The sequence below is a fragment of the Schistosoma haematobium genome, chromosome 6 (assembly GCF_000699445.3).
Source record: "Schistosoma haematobium chromosome 6, whole genome shotgun sequence".
In the NCBI taxonomy this organism is placed as follows: domain Eukaryota; kingdom Metazoa; phylum Platyhelminthes; class Trematoda; order Strigeidida; family Schistosomatidae; genus Schistosoma; species Schistosoma haematobium.
In genome coordinates, this window is record NC_067201.1 from 10587604 (window position 1) to 10605511 (window position 17908).

Consider the following 17908-nt stretch of genomic DNA (forward strand, 5'->3'; position numbering starts at 1 on the left):
TCGTTGGGGGTAACAGGTTTTGATAAGATGACGACATCTCTAGTCAATCAACTATGGCGATGTTAACAGAAATTCAAAAATTCAACCCATGATACAATGGAATGAAGTGAGATATTACTGTATCATAACTAAACATAAATTATGATTAACCGATATACTCCAACCATGAATTTCACATCATGCCATAAGGTTCAACCACCAATCGATAACTTTATGGACTATTATCATGTCTTGATCTAATCGCCTTCATCTTTTTGCAAATATATTTCTACACTAGCCTTCAGTGTACATAGAGATGGGTGATAAAGATGAGTGTGTAGCACATCTGTCAACAATCTCAGTCGATGAAGCCTAAGGTCCTGATCAGTTTATTCAATGTCTCTACTTATTACTCTATATTTATCCACTTCAAAGCTTCTACCACACACAATCAATACTTTGAAAGAATCTATGATGATTGATTGGCAATTTAGGTATATCATTTACATGAACAGGATATGTTTAACAGAAACTACATAGAGTCATAAATGTAATCCTACTAGATAATTTGAAACCAATAACAAAACAGATTTTACACATTACACCCAATTCTCATTTGTAGTCTTAATGTCTTTAATCAGTTTATGATAAACACAATTTGTTTTCTAGTTTTCTCATTTAAGGGCTAAATAAAAAATGAGGCAGTTGTACTATACACAGAATCGTACTTTGATTTCTTTTGTAAATCACTATAATTTTCCATTCTTCTTTTATAATCTTCAGATAACTGTTCATTTTCTACTCTAAAAGAAAACAGGATAATAATAATAACAATGGGGAGAATCAGAATTATTTCCCATGTGATAATATTAACTATTTTGTGTAACAATATAATGAGCTCCATGTTACGTGAAAAAAAGCATCCACTCTATAAAGAGTAATTTGTCTTTTTGTAGAATGTTTTATTATTTAGACAACTTTATGAGATATTTCATGTATCTTGTCAGTATGATTGGGTTGAAATATCGATTCATAATATAATAAGAAGCTTATTTACGCCTGTTACTCCTCTTCGAGGAGCATAAGCCACCAGCATTCTCCATACAACTCTGTCCTTAGTAATCCTTTCCATATGTTTTCAGATGCTATTCATTCTTCTAATGTCTGCTTCCGATTCTCATCGCAGTGTGTTCTTCGACCTTTCTCTTTAGCGTTTCCCTTCAGGACTTTTATTTGGGGTATGCCTAAAGATAAAGCTTGGTGATTTCCGTAATGTATGTCCTATCGACTTCCATCATCTCTTCTTAATTTCCTACTCAGCTGGAAGCTAGTTTGTCCTCTCCCATAGCAGGCTGTTGCTGATGGTATTCGACTAACGAAAATTGAGTATATTGCGTAGAAAATTGTTTATAAATACTTGTGCCATTTTGATGATAGTTGTGGTAGTTCTGCACGTCTCAGCTCTGTTCGTATTGAAGATTCTCACTTTGATACTGGTTGACAGTTGTTTTGATTTCCATATGTCCTTCAATTGTAATAATGCTGTCCTTAATTTGCCAACCCTACCCTTTACGTCTAAACAAGATCCTTCTTGTTCATCGATGATGCTTCCCAGGCACGTGAAGGATTCCACCTTTTCCAGAGTTTCTCCATCAAGAGTGATTAGGTTGGTGTTCTCTGTGTTGCATTTGGGGATCTTTCTTTTTTCTTTGTGTATGTTGAGGTCTATTTATGTAGAGGCTTTTGCTACACTAGTTGTCTTCGTCTGCATTTGTTCGTGTGCATGGAATAGAATAGCTAGGTTATCTGTGAAGTCCAAACCGTCTAGTTGCGTGTAAGCTGTCCATTGTATTCCGTGCCTCCCCCCAGATGTGGAGGTCCTCGTGATCCAGTTAACCACCAGAAGAAAGAGAAAGGATGATAGCAGTCAGCCTTGTCTGACTCCGGTTCTCACTTGGAATGCGTCTGTCAGCTGTCCTCTCTGCACGACTTTGCACTGTAGTCAGGAAACTGTAGTTACAATAATTGTATTTATATGTATATACTACTTACATGTAAGTTGTATGCTACTAAAAACTACAAAACACGCTAACAAAACGATATGAAGCAGATTAAATTTCGTGAAGGAAAATCACTGTACAAGTGAACAGTGATGGTCTAGTAATTAATATTACTCAAGTTTTATTTGAGACAAAAGAGGATAATTCATTTCAAATTAAAAGCAAGTTCGAAGTCTAAAACAGAGATAACGTTAGACATTGATTGAGTGATATATTGCAATAAATGAGCGACTTTCATATAGTGAGATGAAGCTTTAAATTCAACTTTTATTTGTTTGAATAGACAACCTTTCATCAAACATTATTTTATCACCCATTTACCATTTTAATGAATGAGAACACATGTGGGGAAAACCAACTGTGTTTTAATAGAAAATTAGAGTTTTTTTCATCAAATGTTAAAACTATACATTCAATACTTCATTTGTAAATCCTCCATCAATTGTTTCAAACTTCATCGTTCCTTCATTACCAGAACAAATACCCTCTGCTTCCGTTCTCTTCAATTCGATCTTCCCAACCATCTACTGCCAGATATTCCATTTCTGAGTGGAGTTGTATACAACTTATGTTTGTCGATATATATAAGTAGCATACACCAGACTATTATATATGTAAGTTTTATTCCATGATGTTGAATACTTTAAGATTTAAGTAATAAATCCTTAATAATTCTACCAATCAGGACAACAATGAAAGTATTTTAATTAAGCCAACAAGCTTGAAGAATTCAACACCATTAAATACACTCTTTTCGTAAAATTTTTATTTACAAGATAGAAAATAAATATTTATGTGTTAGCGGTACATAGATTGGATTAAAGCATGCTCCATGCACGATCGCGTTGGCGCACGCTGATTGGCTAATTCTTATACAGTCAGTGTTAGTCGATACTTGGAGTACACTCTAGAATCTTTTCATGTAAAAACTATAAATATACTAACGTTTTCCCTATTGTGCTTCTTACTTCCATCTAACCTTGTTATCTGGAATATTATCTCTTTCCTGTTCAATCGTGTTCTGATTTCGGGACTTGTTGAGTGAATTGATGTCCGAGAATACTAAGCAATAGGAATAGCTAGGTTGTAATAAGAGAGAGTTATAACAGTATGACTTAGTCAAAACGCAGATATAAATCACAAAATATAACTGTAAATTGTCAACAGTCTCAATTGAATTAATACTCCCACCAAAGAAACACATACTACTCACTTGTATTGTTGTTCTTGTTTAGTTGATTTTATACGTAAATTATTCAATGTATCTTGTAGACGTGTAATTCTTCTCTTTTGATTTGATTTAAGCACTGTATTCTCTTCATCACGTCGTTTTAAAACTTGATAATTATAATCTAATTTTTCTAAATTCAATTGATATGTAGATTTTAATTTTTGTAAATGACTTTCAAATGTCTAAATTCCACAACAACAACAAAAAACAAAGAGTGTATACTAAAGTTGAATAGTATATTGAATGAATTACATAAAGTCCTATTTATATACAAAACATTTCATCTTCACAAACTAAGTGACTGATTGATTACATTTAAGTAATACAATAATCGAGTTTGTAAATAATTTCCTTCATCTAGGTCGTTTCGTTTTCTATTGTGTCTAATTAGTTTCAGTTTTACCTCATAATGACTTATCTGGATTGTAAGAACATAATAAAACAAAAAGAATCTGTGTCCGATTAGTAGGGAAGATGATTGAAAGTGATGTGTGTTGAATGTTCAAGTAGATTGGTGTTATACAGTAATTACTTATCAGACTTACACATATTCGGTAACGCACAAAGTTCACTATCCCCCCTCAGAAAAAACTATTCAGAGCTTCCATATAAAAAGAAACATCCCCTGTCTTCCCTTCACAGAGAGGTTGATAATGAATAACACCATGAACGTATATATTTTCTCATTCATGATCCATAATTCGGTTTTTATTATTTGTTAAATTACATCAGATAAATTTTGTATTCTTAGATGAATGATTTTGTTGCTCGATGTTCACTCAGTCATGTCGAAAAAAGAAATAACTTAAGGTAACAGTCCTACTTACAAGATAATGGCAGCTTTCATCAGTTAACAGTTAAATAAAAATAGGTTGCCAAGTTTAAACTAACTCTACACTTGAGAAGATAAATAAGAACACAGAAATTTTAGAGCCGTTTCAAACAATAATGTCAGTATAAACTGTACCAGTATGTGTAAAGATGTTTTTAAGTTTCTTTCAGAATCAACCAATAAGACTGTGATTTTATGACTCCAATTGAATTATGTGAAGATGAAAATGCACTGAAAAATCGCATTTCTATTAGTCAACAATACATTATGACATTATACTATGGTAAAAATTGCAATATCAGAGTACAAGAATACAAATAGTCAATATGGTAACATGTGCAAAACTATTTTAAATCACCGATCAAAAAGTATATAACAATAATAACAAGTTTGATCATGTAATATCTGTAATACTGAACGAAAATTTACAAAAATACATCAAACAATTGTCATCCTTTAGTTGATGTCACGATTGATGTTAATTAAGCAATCATTGAATTTAGTAATCAGTTGACATTTATCCCGTGCTAATCATGTATGCTCATCAGTGACTGATTTCAACAGGTAACCCCCGAATATATAAACTATTGAATAACAAACTAATAGCCTGAAAGTTAAGCGCTGACTGGCAGACGTAAAAGTCCTGGGTTCGATCCCCGATAGAGCAATCGATGCATGTTGTTATTAAGTACCGTTTTAAGAATGAAAAGGTGTTCAGTGATTTATGGTTCGCAAAGTTGTTTATCTAAAAGTAGTCCGTAACGCAAACGATGAAACCCTCTATATTACTTGTGCTGTCTACTTAACAGAATCATTGGTTGAATTCAGTTAACGTTCTATTAATTGTCAAGTAGAATACATTGAAATAACCTTTTTAGATTATCATTTACATTCATAACATAATCGTTGTGAATGCTGATTACTTTTCTCACCTACTAATCCGTCTTCCCATAATATATCACAGAAGTATATAAATCTAGTCTAATATATTTGCGAGATGTAAAAGATCATAATTTCCTCATTATCATGATTAATTTACTGACTTACCTCGACTTCAGCGCCTAATGATATTTTCAGTGCATTGTACTCTTCTGAATATTTAGTGCGTAGATCATAAAGTTCTTTCTCATATTCAATAGCCTGATCTTCACGTTGTTTTAAATAATTAGTCTATGAGAGTCATATAAAAAAGAAAATTAATCAATGGGAATAGAATAAATACACCAGTCTAATAGACACTATAAATTGAAACAAACTGATTACCTCGATACGCGATGTTGTCTGGTGTAGGAGTAGACTGTAAGAAAGCCAATGAGTTACTAAATGGAGATGGAGCATCAGTCCATGGAGTCATTAAGCATTGAATTGAGACATGCTGGTAGGTGCAGACTACCTGGTTGCGATCCATGTGATTATCATAACCAATGGTTGGAGATGTTCAGTGATATGGGTCAAACTAGGTTTGAATGACGTAGGTGTATTTACTCTGCCCTAAAACATCCATGCATTCCATTTTGCAAACTCCTTCTTTTTAAGTCATATCGTATAATCATAATCTTTTCTACTATAACTGATACTTCCATTACTTGTACTACTCTGTAACTTATCTTGATATTCTCATTTTTCTGTGTTGATATGGTGTGGGAGTTTGAAGCGATACATACCTGCAGCAGATTCTATATTGCTTATGATCCATGTCTTGTACCAAATACTTAATACGAAGATGGTCATAGGATTAATCTTAATAAGAATAACCATTTCGAAATGTTGCATCAAATTGGTCTAAGGTGAAATCATCTATAGATCTGTTAAATTCTTAGCTTTCTTTTATGTATATTAAAAAAGACTGTTGGTACCTACATTAAACCAAGGTAAAATTGGTTCCAATTTTATTGATATAAAGATTGGTGTACAGATAGTATTATTCGTTTCTGATGATTTTTTTGCTGTACTTATGTTTTCATTTGTTAAATTTAAATTCTACAAAACCCATGTTGATATTGTTGTCTAGAAGGACAGTGAAAACTTTACATGTAAATTAACTTTTGTGACGTGCAGTGTCCGATTTCGATATTGATACACGATCTTTCCAAACATGAACCCAATCGGCTACTTGAATAAGAAGGAAGTTTACTGACTAAATTCAGTCGGCATTCATATATATATATATATATATATATATATATATATATATATATAACCCTCACAAACTTGAACCGCCAATGGTGCATGTCTCGTTTCTTAGAGATGTGAGCCATTTCTTGGCCACTCATGACCACTTATCACCAGGCCGGTTTTTATTGGCCTTACGCATACTATGTAGCTCAGAGATCTCAACCTTACTGTAATCTTTCAGATCGTTTTTATATGAAGTATAAAATATTTGATTTATTAAACTGTATGTTCAAATCCCTCCACTTTTCATAATAATGTTATGCAATAATCGTCAATATTGTTTTTAATGATAAGTGTGCTACCATGAGCTTGATAAATTACGTCCGAACATCTCTATGTATCAGCTATGTGAAATGGCGCTTAAGGAGTGACAAACAGTTTATAAGTAATGATAACAGCATATATTAGTACACGTCAAAACTTACTGCATTTTATAAAAGTTATATCATGATTAAAAATAGCTGACAGATTTCATGCGGAAGGGGGGGTGTAGGAGAATAAGAACTATAAATGCCTACCATTTTTCCTTTTTAGAAAATTATCATGATCGGTCCATGAAATCAATTAAAACTCAACAATCTCCACAACCCTATACTGATAAATGTCATGTGCTTACTAGTGACTAGCCTCAAAACGTAATTCTCAGAGTTGTAGTGAGAAACCGTCACCAGTGAAGTTCAACCGTGTTAGGTGTGAGGCAATTATCTACCAAAGACAATGGAGGATGAGAGCACAATATCGTGGATTGTTTAAAGTTGGACATTAACCCGTCGGATGCCGGTTCAATGGTCTAGAGGTCAAGAGTTCGCACACGGGACTAAAAGTCCTGGGTTCGAGTCCCTTTGAGGAGAGATCGTAGATGCACACTACCGAGGAATCCCGTACTAGAACGAAACGGGTTTTCGATGGTAGTCTAACACTGATCGGTTCATGAACTCAATAAAAAGTATCATGTAATTGATTCATTCTCACTCTTTAAGTATGTCTGATAACAGGAATTTCATTGGCCGAGCCGGTAAAAATGCTGCTTTTGAATTGGTGAGAGAAGGGTACAGGTCAATAGTGTAGGGGAAAAAAGTTTTGAAATTTAATTTCCTTTAAAAAAAATTATTCCCATTTAAAACATCTTACTAAAAATGGTCTTTTATACTAAACATTAATATGTTTTTTTAAAAACAGTATCAATCAACGACTTTTCTTCATACACACACACACACACACAAAATATTCTCATATATAGTAGTTTACTTGTTTCTGTTTGATTTCATTCATCAACATTCCCCATTCAGCATTTTGTTCACTAGTTAATTTTTCTCTTTGATCTAAAAATGCATTCTATTAGGTTGAAAATATAAAAAAGATTAATTAGACAAGGGGGGGTTGTTACCTTCAGGTGAATAGATATTGATAAATGATTGAGATTATTTGTAATGTGTCTGATATATATATTCATTAACTATATCATAACCCACACTTTTGATATTTTTCATTGTTTATTAAATGGGTGACAACTGTATAATGAAAGTGTAATTATCCGGAAATGTCTATTATGAACTGTTATATCCGGTAAAGATTAAATTGCAGGTAACTTCCAAGGACTATTTATGGACTATTATTCTATAAATATTCTTATTGTATAACTACTCAACAATTACACTATGTATATTTATATTCCTTTTATGATAAGCTTTATTTTGACCTATAATTTATTATTGTACGATTTACGGTTCTTAAGCTATGTTCAGTTTTGGAATTACTGTCCCCCTCATTCACAGCCACTTTTTGGCTTATTTGTGTACAAATATTATTTCCTATTTTATGGTACGTTGCGGTCTGCCTGATTGATATATAAACCAAGTATGCCTGAAATAAACGATTCGATTCATATTCGGAAGCTGGTGTTGTGTTCTGTACTCAAGAGGAAGGGCTCGGAGGACATAGGACCAATAAGGACGCTAAACTGCCCACACCGGTTGAACGTCATTGGTTGGCCTAGTGTGAAAATTCGTATAAGTCGTACTCGGATTGGTAGATAAGTCGTGTGATAGAAAAGTCAGACATCAAAAGGTCATAACATGAACATGTCCAGTGTAACCCATTTCGTAGATATATCGAATGAAAAGCATATAAATATGCAGTAAAATTTGTACTTGAATTGAAAATATAAAGAATATTACATAATAGATGAACAAGAAAAAATTATCAAAAGCTCTGGGTACGGTTCAATGAGTGAATATTCAAAACATTGCAGTTAACATCGAACTGATAAATCGCTCTATGAAATTAAAATGGTAACCGAAAAAGATTATATAAGATAATAGAAGTGATTTACAGTAGATAGGAATATCGTTTTACCAACCTAATGGTCTAACACTAGAGTACTTGATTCATGAAATTCGATTATTTCAAAGAAAGAACAAATTGATTTGTAACTCACAATGCTAATATGACATTTTTACAACTTGTACCGTCACAAATTTGTGTCAAATTTTGTATTGTCCATGGCTAATTACTAAGCTAATTTTCATCAATTTTCGTCTATAACCTAATTTTCCAAACCATCAATTATGGTTTAAATAGGTCAGTGAAATTGTTTGCATTTATGGAGTAGAATATTACAATAATCTCAGTCCTTTCTGGGCAAACATGTTTTCTTCTTAAAGTTGATAACAAACATGAAATTTAAACGTCAGGGTCTCTTAATTGTTTCATTTCAAACATCTAAACTACAATAGATACTTTCTTAACTAAATAGAAACAGAAAAAATAAAGTCCCTGGTTATTGAGTTGAACTAAATTCAACAATAAGCGGTAAGGTCTCAGACAGTGAAACTGATTGACAATGCCATGGAATATCAATTCTTCCAAGACTGAAGGTGTACCTTGCTGATGAGCTCCAACAAGGACAAAGCCTAAGTAAAACAGTATTTCCCGTCAATCACCTTCTAGCATTTTACATCTCAATGTTCAAAAAACAGCTTGAAAATAAAAACACTTATATACGTTAATTAAAAGTAATAACTATCTCTGTATAATTGATTTGAAATTACACCAGACTAACTGAAGGACTTATCTTTTGGAAAAAAGTGTAATCTTGTATTGGTTAATAAATATCTTATCTATATCTTGTTCTAGATAGTTTACATTTAAAATTGTTAATGAGTATGTTGAGCGAATTCTATATTGTATCACAATATAATATTGAATGAAGCCATTAGTAATAATAATATAAATCAAACGCGTAATAATAAACAGATATATAATATATAAATATTAAAAACATGAATTTCAGCGAAGGAATCTCTTTTCGATGAATTTATTGTAGGTATTAATTCAGTGAGGAAATGAACAAGAACTTCTGTTTGTATCTATTAATTCACCTGGTTTTGTAGAACAAGGTGAATTAGCTTTCAACTTGGGTATGAGAACATATTACTGTGTGGATCTAGAAAGGGGAAAGCAAAACTATTAAGAGTTCTATACTTGATTACTTAATCGTTTCTAATCACTCCACTATTCGAAATGTTGGTATTAAGGTTGTTTATAAAAGACTTCTTTGTATTCAACTCATTAAAACATCAGATGCTTTTTATATTCAAAAAATGAAGTGTGAATTGTGTGTAAAAATGAAGTACGTCTTATTATTGCCAAATTATGGTGTTAAACTATTATTGTTATTATTATGCCAAAAGAGACTGATCAATTGCAGTCTGAAACATCAATGAGAAGATTCAGAGCATCAATAGAAACGAATTAAACTTCACACAACTGCACAAGCCAGTGACTATATGAATTGTGAGGTTAATTGGATAATGTGATGGTGTTTAAAGCAAATGGTTCTGAGTTCGTATTGTGGAGTGAACGTTAACTATGGGATGCAGGTATATTCAGATGAACACTCTTATGCAAAACAAACGTTTGCCCTAGATTCCGTTGCTAGCCACCATCCAACTCTATTATTATTATTATTATTATTATTATTTTGTTTTCATTTCACTGATTTCACCACAGAAAATATCCCTCGTTCATGAATTTATTCATAATTGTTTCTGATATCACTTCACTTCATTTAACCTTTGTTATACGTTTTAATTAATTTACTCTATTCACATTATAATCCATTGTTAACTTAGTAATTTTACAGGATTTTTCTATTTACATACACATAGTCTTTTATTGTTATAATTTACACTATGAAATGACTCTGTCACGTCATCATGTTCATTCATTGTTCATATGTCCTCACGAAATTGATTCCTACAATTTATATATAATACACAATTGTATAACTTCATAATAAACTCATTAAAAAAAATGAGATCCCTTGACTGAACTTTGCATAATAATGCTGATGAAAATAATAAGCATAATAATTGTTATTATTACAATGCTACATACTTCAATGGCAATTAGTTCTTCCCGATAGGTTCTTTGAATAGCTTTAATTTGTGATTCCATTCGTTCGGCTAATAAATCAATATCATCTGTGCGTTTCTTTAATTCTCTTACATAATGATCATCTTTAGCTTTAATTTCCTGTATTGTTTTTATTTTCATTTAAGTCAAACATAAAAAAACAATGTTTTTAATTTGATGATAGTAAACATATGATGGATGTTTTAATAGTTGAATTCATGAATCGATCTAAGATAGACCACTACTGAAAACCAAGAAGTTCTGGAAGGCCGTTTCGTTTTAGCACGGGACTCCTTAGTACGGTTTATCCACGATCCTCCATGCGGGACTTGACCCATGACTTTCAGTCTCGCCCTCGAGCACTTAACCTCTAGACCACTGAGACAGCATCTAACGGCGTTAATGTCCAGGTTTTCAATAGTAGTCTAGCTCAGATCGACTCATGAATTCAACTATTAAAGTAACTACAATCTCCACAAACCTCCCGCTCTGATATGATAGATTCATTTGAAAAAGAAAAGATTTAAGAAGTGAAAAAGTTAAGATTCCAAAAAATTCGAAATTTATTTCTTATGGTGTTAGAGTTCCTTTCAACTATTAAACAATTTGATTGGGAAAACCAACAACTATTTCCACGAAACATGTATTATAATGTTTGACATAAGTCGTAAACATTTTGTCTTGAACTAACGTTGTAAAATAATTGATCATATTGACAAAGTTGTGTTTGAAGATAAAAACTTCAAAAATGGACTTTAGATTGCATTATAATCTATAGTCGATGACTTTAAATAACACTATTTGAAATAAATATTGCATTTGTACTCATTCCTTTTTTACCCTCTAAGTTTTATTTGATTACTAAATTACGCCTGTTACTCCTCATCGAGGAGCATATGCCACCCAACAGCATTATTCATCTAACACTGTCCTGAGTAATCCTTTCCATTTGTTTCCAGGTGCTAATCATCCTTTTCATGTCTGCTTCCAATTCCCATCTCAGTGTGTTCTTCGAACTTCTTCTTTGGAGTTTCCCTTCAGGATTCCACTTAGGATGTGCCTAGTGATGCAGTTTGATGATTTCCGTAATGTCTGCCCTATCCACTCCCATCATCTCTTCTTAATTTCCTCTTCAGTTGGAAGATGGTTTGTCCTCTGTTACAGTAGGCTGTTGCTGATGGTATCCGACCAACTGACATTGAATATCTTGTATAGGCCTTATTTGTATTTAGTTTAGTATTATTCCATGTTTTTGTTACGTTTTTAAACCTCATTTTAACTCCATGCTCTTGAACTAATGACTAAATTGCAATATCGAATAAATTCGTTTAAAACCTACACATACCTATGGAAACTGACCGATTGTAGCCTTTAATACCAATAATAAGTAAATATAAACGCTTATAAATATATTCTGTATATGTTTAGTTTTCAATACCATAGGCATTCCTTCATAGAATATACGAATCCCGGGGTACGTGTTTCATTCGATATCAGACTTATGCAAGAATCCTAGTGTTAATTTCCGCACTGGGGCTTGAAACTATTAACTTTATCTTCAAAGGCCAATACACTCTTCACTAAGTTACTAGATCCACACATTATATTTATATAATTATTAGTGAGGACTTGAATTATAAATTTGTTGATCATCTTGACTGAATTGTGATCCATCTTTGCTGACTACAAATCCATCTGTTCGATAATAAGGTATGAAAAATAGCCACATAGGGGTAATACGTACACTACATACATATGCCGGCAAAGACTAATCACAATTCAGTCAAGATGCCCAACAAATGAGTAATTGAAATCATCTATAACAATATAGGTTTTAATATCCTAACTCATTCGGTTTTCATCTTGGCGATGTTTTCATATTGCATAAATGCGAAATATTGCGGGCATAATTGGTTTATTGGTCCCGTACGCGATTTCCTACTAATTTTTAAAACAAATTTACGACTTACTAAATTCAGTTCATTAATCAGCTTATTTTTCTCAGCTATAAGGTCCTTGCACAACGTGTTTTGTTTGTCTAATATCTAAAAATATTTAGAAAAAGTATAGAAGTTATACAATAAGTTAAAGCCTGGTGTAACATTCCCATACTAGTTATTGCAATCTGTTTAGGGTGAAATTATTTATCTTACCTCTTTTGTTTCATCTAATAATTCACTTTCCTGCGCCTTTTCCCATTGTTCTGTTATCTACACAAATAAAATGATAAAAATCCAAAACCTATTTGGTATATGGTGAGAATAAGTGGACTGATACAAGTACCGTGCGAAAAGTCTTAGCAATCTAGTGATCTATGAAGAAATACCCAGGTCGTTTATAAGTTACTTACTTACGAATGCTACTCCTTGTGGAGCAAAGGCAGTCAACCAGGATTTTTCAACTTACGCAGTCTTGGGTTGTCTTTTCCAATTATTGGCAAGTGTTACCCATTCTTTCGATGTTCGCCTCCAATTCTAGGCCCCATCTATTCTTTGGTCTGCCCTTTTTACTTACTTGGGATGCGCCTGTAAACTGCTCTCCATGTACGACGTTGAAGTGTAGTCTATCCTAGGCATTCTGTATGATGGTGATGATGTTCTCAGTTACACCACATTGTCAAAGAAGGTTCGATAAGGTTCTCCTATCTACGCTGTGAAATGCTTTCTCATAATCAAGGAACTTGATATACAGCTATGACTTCTACTCAACTGTTTGTTCAACAATGTTCCGTAATGTCATCTATGATCGACACACGATCAGTCGTTACCGAGCCCAACCTGTATACTGAGTCTTTCATCAGATTCAGCAGTACAAGTGAATAAACTTGAACAATGACGAAATAAATTTTTTGTAATATTTTAGTCTCACATAAATCTTTTAATTTCGTGAAAAAGTGGCTCCCTCTAGTACATTTCACTTATTTAGTGAATAATTATGAGAAGTTTTGAGAGTACTTGTGAAGATAAATAAATCCCCGAAATAAGTAGTTCTATAAGTCTCCGACATTTGATGCTGACCGCATCAGTTTTACTAGGCACATCTAGCTGATGGCGCTCGGTCACGAAACCGCACCAGATCACGAGTAAGTATGCCGTGCTACGCACCCTTGTAACTACTAGCCAGATTAGATTAAACTCTTCTCAAAATGTCAACAACCTTTCAAATATATTACTGAACACATTTATTCATGGCTTTTGGTCTAACTGGGTTGGAGTCCTTTGATTGTATAGGTGTTACAGACGAAAGTGTTGTCAAATTCTGAATATCTGTAGCATCTTTAGCAGTGAGCCATACGTGGTCTGATGCACCGAACGGTAAACTGTGGGTCTGTTCCCTGTTTTAATATGGTATGTCACATTTTACGTAGGATGGTATTTTTGTATTCTTCACTTTTTTCTCCCATTTATGTATTTCATCCTCATAATGAGAAAATGGCCACTCAAACTCCTGTAGATTAAGACTCTTACTCCTGTAGCTTTTTGACTCAAGCCATTATGATCTTATAATATCGAAGTCAATTTCTGCTGCGCAGAAATTGACTTTCACAGGCATGGTGTGATAGACCCACGTGCACGACTCCTCGTAGTAGTAGTAGTAGTAGTAGTATTAGTAGTAGTAAAGCACTGTCGCTATACTTTGATGGATATGTTACACTTAATATGTTTACTAGCGACGTTTCCGAACCTTGCGTCATCCTAAAAAAGGTTGTAATTAAACAGGAAGACCTAAGAAGTTGACAACGGTATGACCAGCTCTTCCATAAGACCGAATTCCCATACGGCTCAGCAACAGAAATTTTGGTGCGTGTGTGGGAGTCATTGATCAATGGGCTCTCAACGAAGGTCTCTTTGGACAACTCTGCTTCACCAACAGGTGAGAGCGGTGGTTGTCTCGTTTCGAAATAGCGCCGTGGGTGAACCGGCTGCATCTGCCTATAGAACTTTGAAGATCACCAGAACCCTCAGTATTGAGCTTTTTATGTCAAAGAAAGACCTCAAACTACATAAAACGACATTTAAGACCCACCAAGGTACTGTCACTCGTTTTCTTACTATTCATCATAATCTCGGACGTTCCAAAACTCCATTAACAAGCCTGTTGCGTAAAAGATCTGTCTGTAAACCACAAGAAACAGATAAACCCGATCGGTGTCGGTACCATAACAAGTATGATTATTCTTCCGAAAATTGGAGAAAACCCTACTGTTTCCTCCACCCTGAACCTTCTATCAGTTAAGGATAGCCGTAGCCGGTGAAAATATCCGTCTGCCACACATTACTGATTTGATGACGGAATTTCACCATTTCGTAGACACTGGCGCGGAAGAATGCATTCTTCCCACGGGTACTAATGACCGTCTACAAGATCTGGTCTTCAACTTACAGATGACGCGAGACTAATAGGTCCTGGGTTTGAATCTTACGGGGTGGGATTATGGATGCGCACTGTTGAGGAGTCCCATACTAGGACAAAACGGCCTTCCAGTGCTTCCAGGTCTTCCATGATGGTCTAGCTTCAATCGACTCGTGAATTTAACTACTAAATTACTATAATACCCACAAAACCTATTTCTGATAATAAAAGTGGTTTGCCACATACGTAAAAATATATGTCTATCATAACGTGGGTTTACGAAAAACCCATTCACTGGATTTTCAATATGGCAGATGTTCCTGTTATAACACTGTAATCTACTCATCGACCCAAGCAAACGGAGGTTGGTGGATGGAAATACTAAATTATCTGTTTGTGGAACTTCATTTTCTGGTTGCAGATTATTCCCGGTCACAGTTTAACATTAGATCTATACTTCCATCAGACACTCGATGAGTACCTTTAACTATCGTGTGTAACCAGAATGTTACTCACTATATTACGACTACAAAACCGCCTGTATTTTCGAAAGGGCGCTGACTAGCTCCTGAAAAGTTAAGATTGGTTAAAAACGAATTCTAGCATATGATAGACATGTGAATTATCCGGCCATCAAACCGCTCATGGCCATCTCCTTTGAACATGGCCCTTAGAAAACAAAGCAGAGGTGACTAGCTTTGAATTGATGATTATCGGTGACCGAATACAAAAACTACTCATGATTTTCACCCCTGGCCACACGTCCACGACTTGACAGCTACTTTGAGCGGTACAGCTGTTTTCTCAGGAATCGATCTGGTCAAAACTCATAACTGGCCGCAGGTGACATTCCTACAACGTCTATTATCATTTCCTTAGGACTATATGAATGTTTGCGTATACTTTTCAGTGTAAGAAGTGCCGCAGAAACTCTTCAGAGAGTCATCGATGACTTATCCAGGGGTTTTAAATTCATGCACGCGTAGACAATTCTAAACATGAAGCCAGTTGGATAAAAGTACTCACATGTTAAAATATTCAAATAGTCCGAAGCGATTCTGGTAGGCTCAAAATTTAGGCATTTTCCAGTAAAGTTACCAAGCTGCATCTTAGGTGTAGACCGTTTAACGGCAGAGATCAAGATCTACCAAGCTACTGAACCAACAATAATGATATATACAACCAACTAGTTATAGTTCATCTGAGGCAACAAATAACTTGGAATTTAGAGTCGAAGTACTGTACGTTTATCCAGTTTATATCTCTACGGGACTGAAAAAACATATAGAGAGGCTTGCAACACATTATCTCATTTGAAACATGATCTGTTAGTGTCCGCAACTAACTACTTTTCATTTCAAAATTTATCTGAATCTTTATTCCTAAATCCATGGTGCCAATTTTTCCCGTTAAAGTATGAGTTACTTCACTTCTAGTGACCAAGGAAAATCTGAATCTCAAGAGATCATTATGATACATTACTAATGGAAAACAAAAGTTGGGCTATAAGGGATTTTTTATTTCATGTGGTTAGAAGTTAAGTTATGATTTTTCATAACTAGCGTTTTGCTGTATCTACACACACTATTGTTTCCAGACAAAGTAAGGGGACTTAAAATACATCAACCCACTAAAAAACACCTGTTATCTGTTAAGATTGTCATGAGCGTATTCAGCTGGCTAAAACGCATAATAAGCATTGTTTCACAGCCTACCCCTAAAAGCCTATTTTGAAAGCTACCAATAGCTGTACCCATTCATATTACCTCAGGATTCATATAACTAAGACGGAAAAATAAGTTGATTTTGTCCCTAAATGCACATATTCAAACATACCAAGCTACTTTTACTGAAGAGAACTGTCATACTTTATCGAATACTTCTAGGCTTCTCGTTGCTTCGTCTTCCAAAACGCGAATTCTGTTACGATTAAGTTCATGGTCCTCAGTTCTTTGGAAGTATTCACGTGCATCACATGCAACCCGAATGTTAGTTATAAAAGCGTCTCCATCACTAATAAGTTTGGATATCCTTTTACTACTCAGATCGATCTGAGATCTCCCCAACCCAATCTCTTTTTTGCTTGACTTAGTTTCATTAGATTGAACGTCGCCTCTATTTTCATCGTAAAAAAATTATTATATATGATGAACTTGCCTTAAGCGCTCCAACCTGTTTTGAATTCTTATGCGTCGAGCGGCAATCCTTTGTTCGATATCGTCTGAATCTACAGAGGGTCCAACATCTTTTATTTCTTTCTCTTTGAAGTAAATCTTTTTATTTTGGTCATTCAAGGCCATCGTTTTGAAATAGCTCGGAAATAGTTTCTATGGTTACAGCAAATGTCCAATGTATTCAGTGGAAAGTATGTTTGCGACGAGTTTGTATCAACCACTTGATATTTTACACCGACTTCTTGATTTGTTTGCTAATGTGCAATGAACAGTAGTCTGATCGCTCGACTGCTCTACTTTCAATTATTTAGATATTTTTGGATTTGTGCATTCAGCAGTATGAATGAGCGTATCTAAACGTACATTGTGGGGTGTAAAACTTACTGATGTGCAATTACTACAACAGCAAAGAGCATAAGCTGTATTACTATGTCGTTTCACACTTGTGGTGAGCTTCCGGTTGAGATTATCGTTGAAAAATCAAGAACGTCAATGGTTGTGTATGGATATGAGGAATGAACAGTGAGTGAGCTTCGGGAATAAAACTACTACTGTCGAACATAATACCCCAAACTCACGTCATTGACACAGTTGCTAATGTTTGCAGACATGGGTAGTTGCAACGTGCTAATACCATCTTGCTAAAGAATCTCTGGAAGGTGCATGGCAAGAATGATATGTTACTGTG

General features: G+C 34.3%; 1 protein-coding gene across 1 annotated transcript in view; it reads right to left on the reverse strand.

Moving 5' to 3' along the window:
- DRC1 (DNA replication checkpoint protein Drc1) overlaps positions 1-16824 on the reverse strand; it is a gene marked incomplete at both ends in the record, with an annotated part of 35073 nt that extends 18249 nt beyond the window's left edge. Inside the window, 8 exons of the mRNA XM_051219449.1 lie at positions 708-782; positions 3253-3452; positions 5150-5272; positions 7526-7612; positions 10676-10813; positions 12664-12738; positions 12847-12903; positions 16813-16824. Coding sequence (XP_051065453.1) covers positions 708-782; positions 3253-3452; positions 5150-5272; positions 7526-7612; positions 10676-10813; positions 12664-12738; positions 12847-12903; positions 16813-16824 — 767 coding nt within the window. The remainder of the gene's footprint in view (positions 1-707; positions 783-3252; positions 3453-5149; positions 5273-7525; positions 7613-10675; positions 10814-12663; positions 12739-12846; positions 12904-16812) is intronic.
- Positions 16825-17908: the final 1084 nt, after the last annotated feature.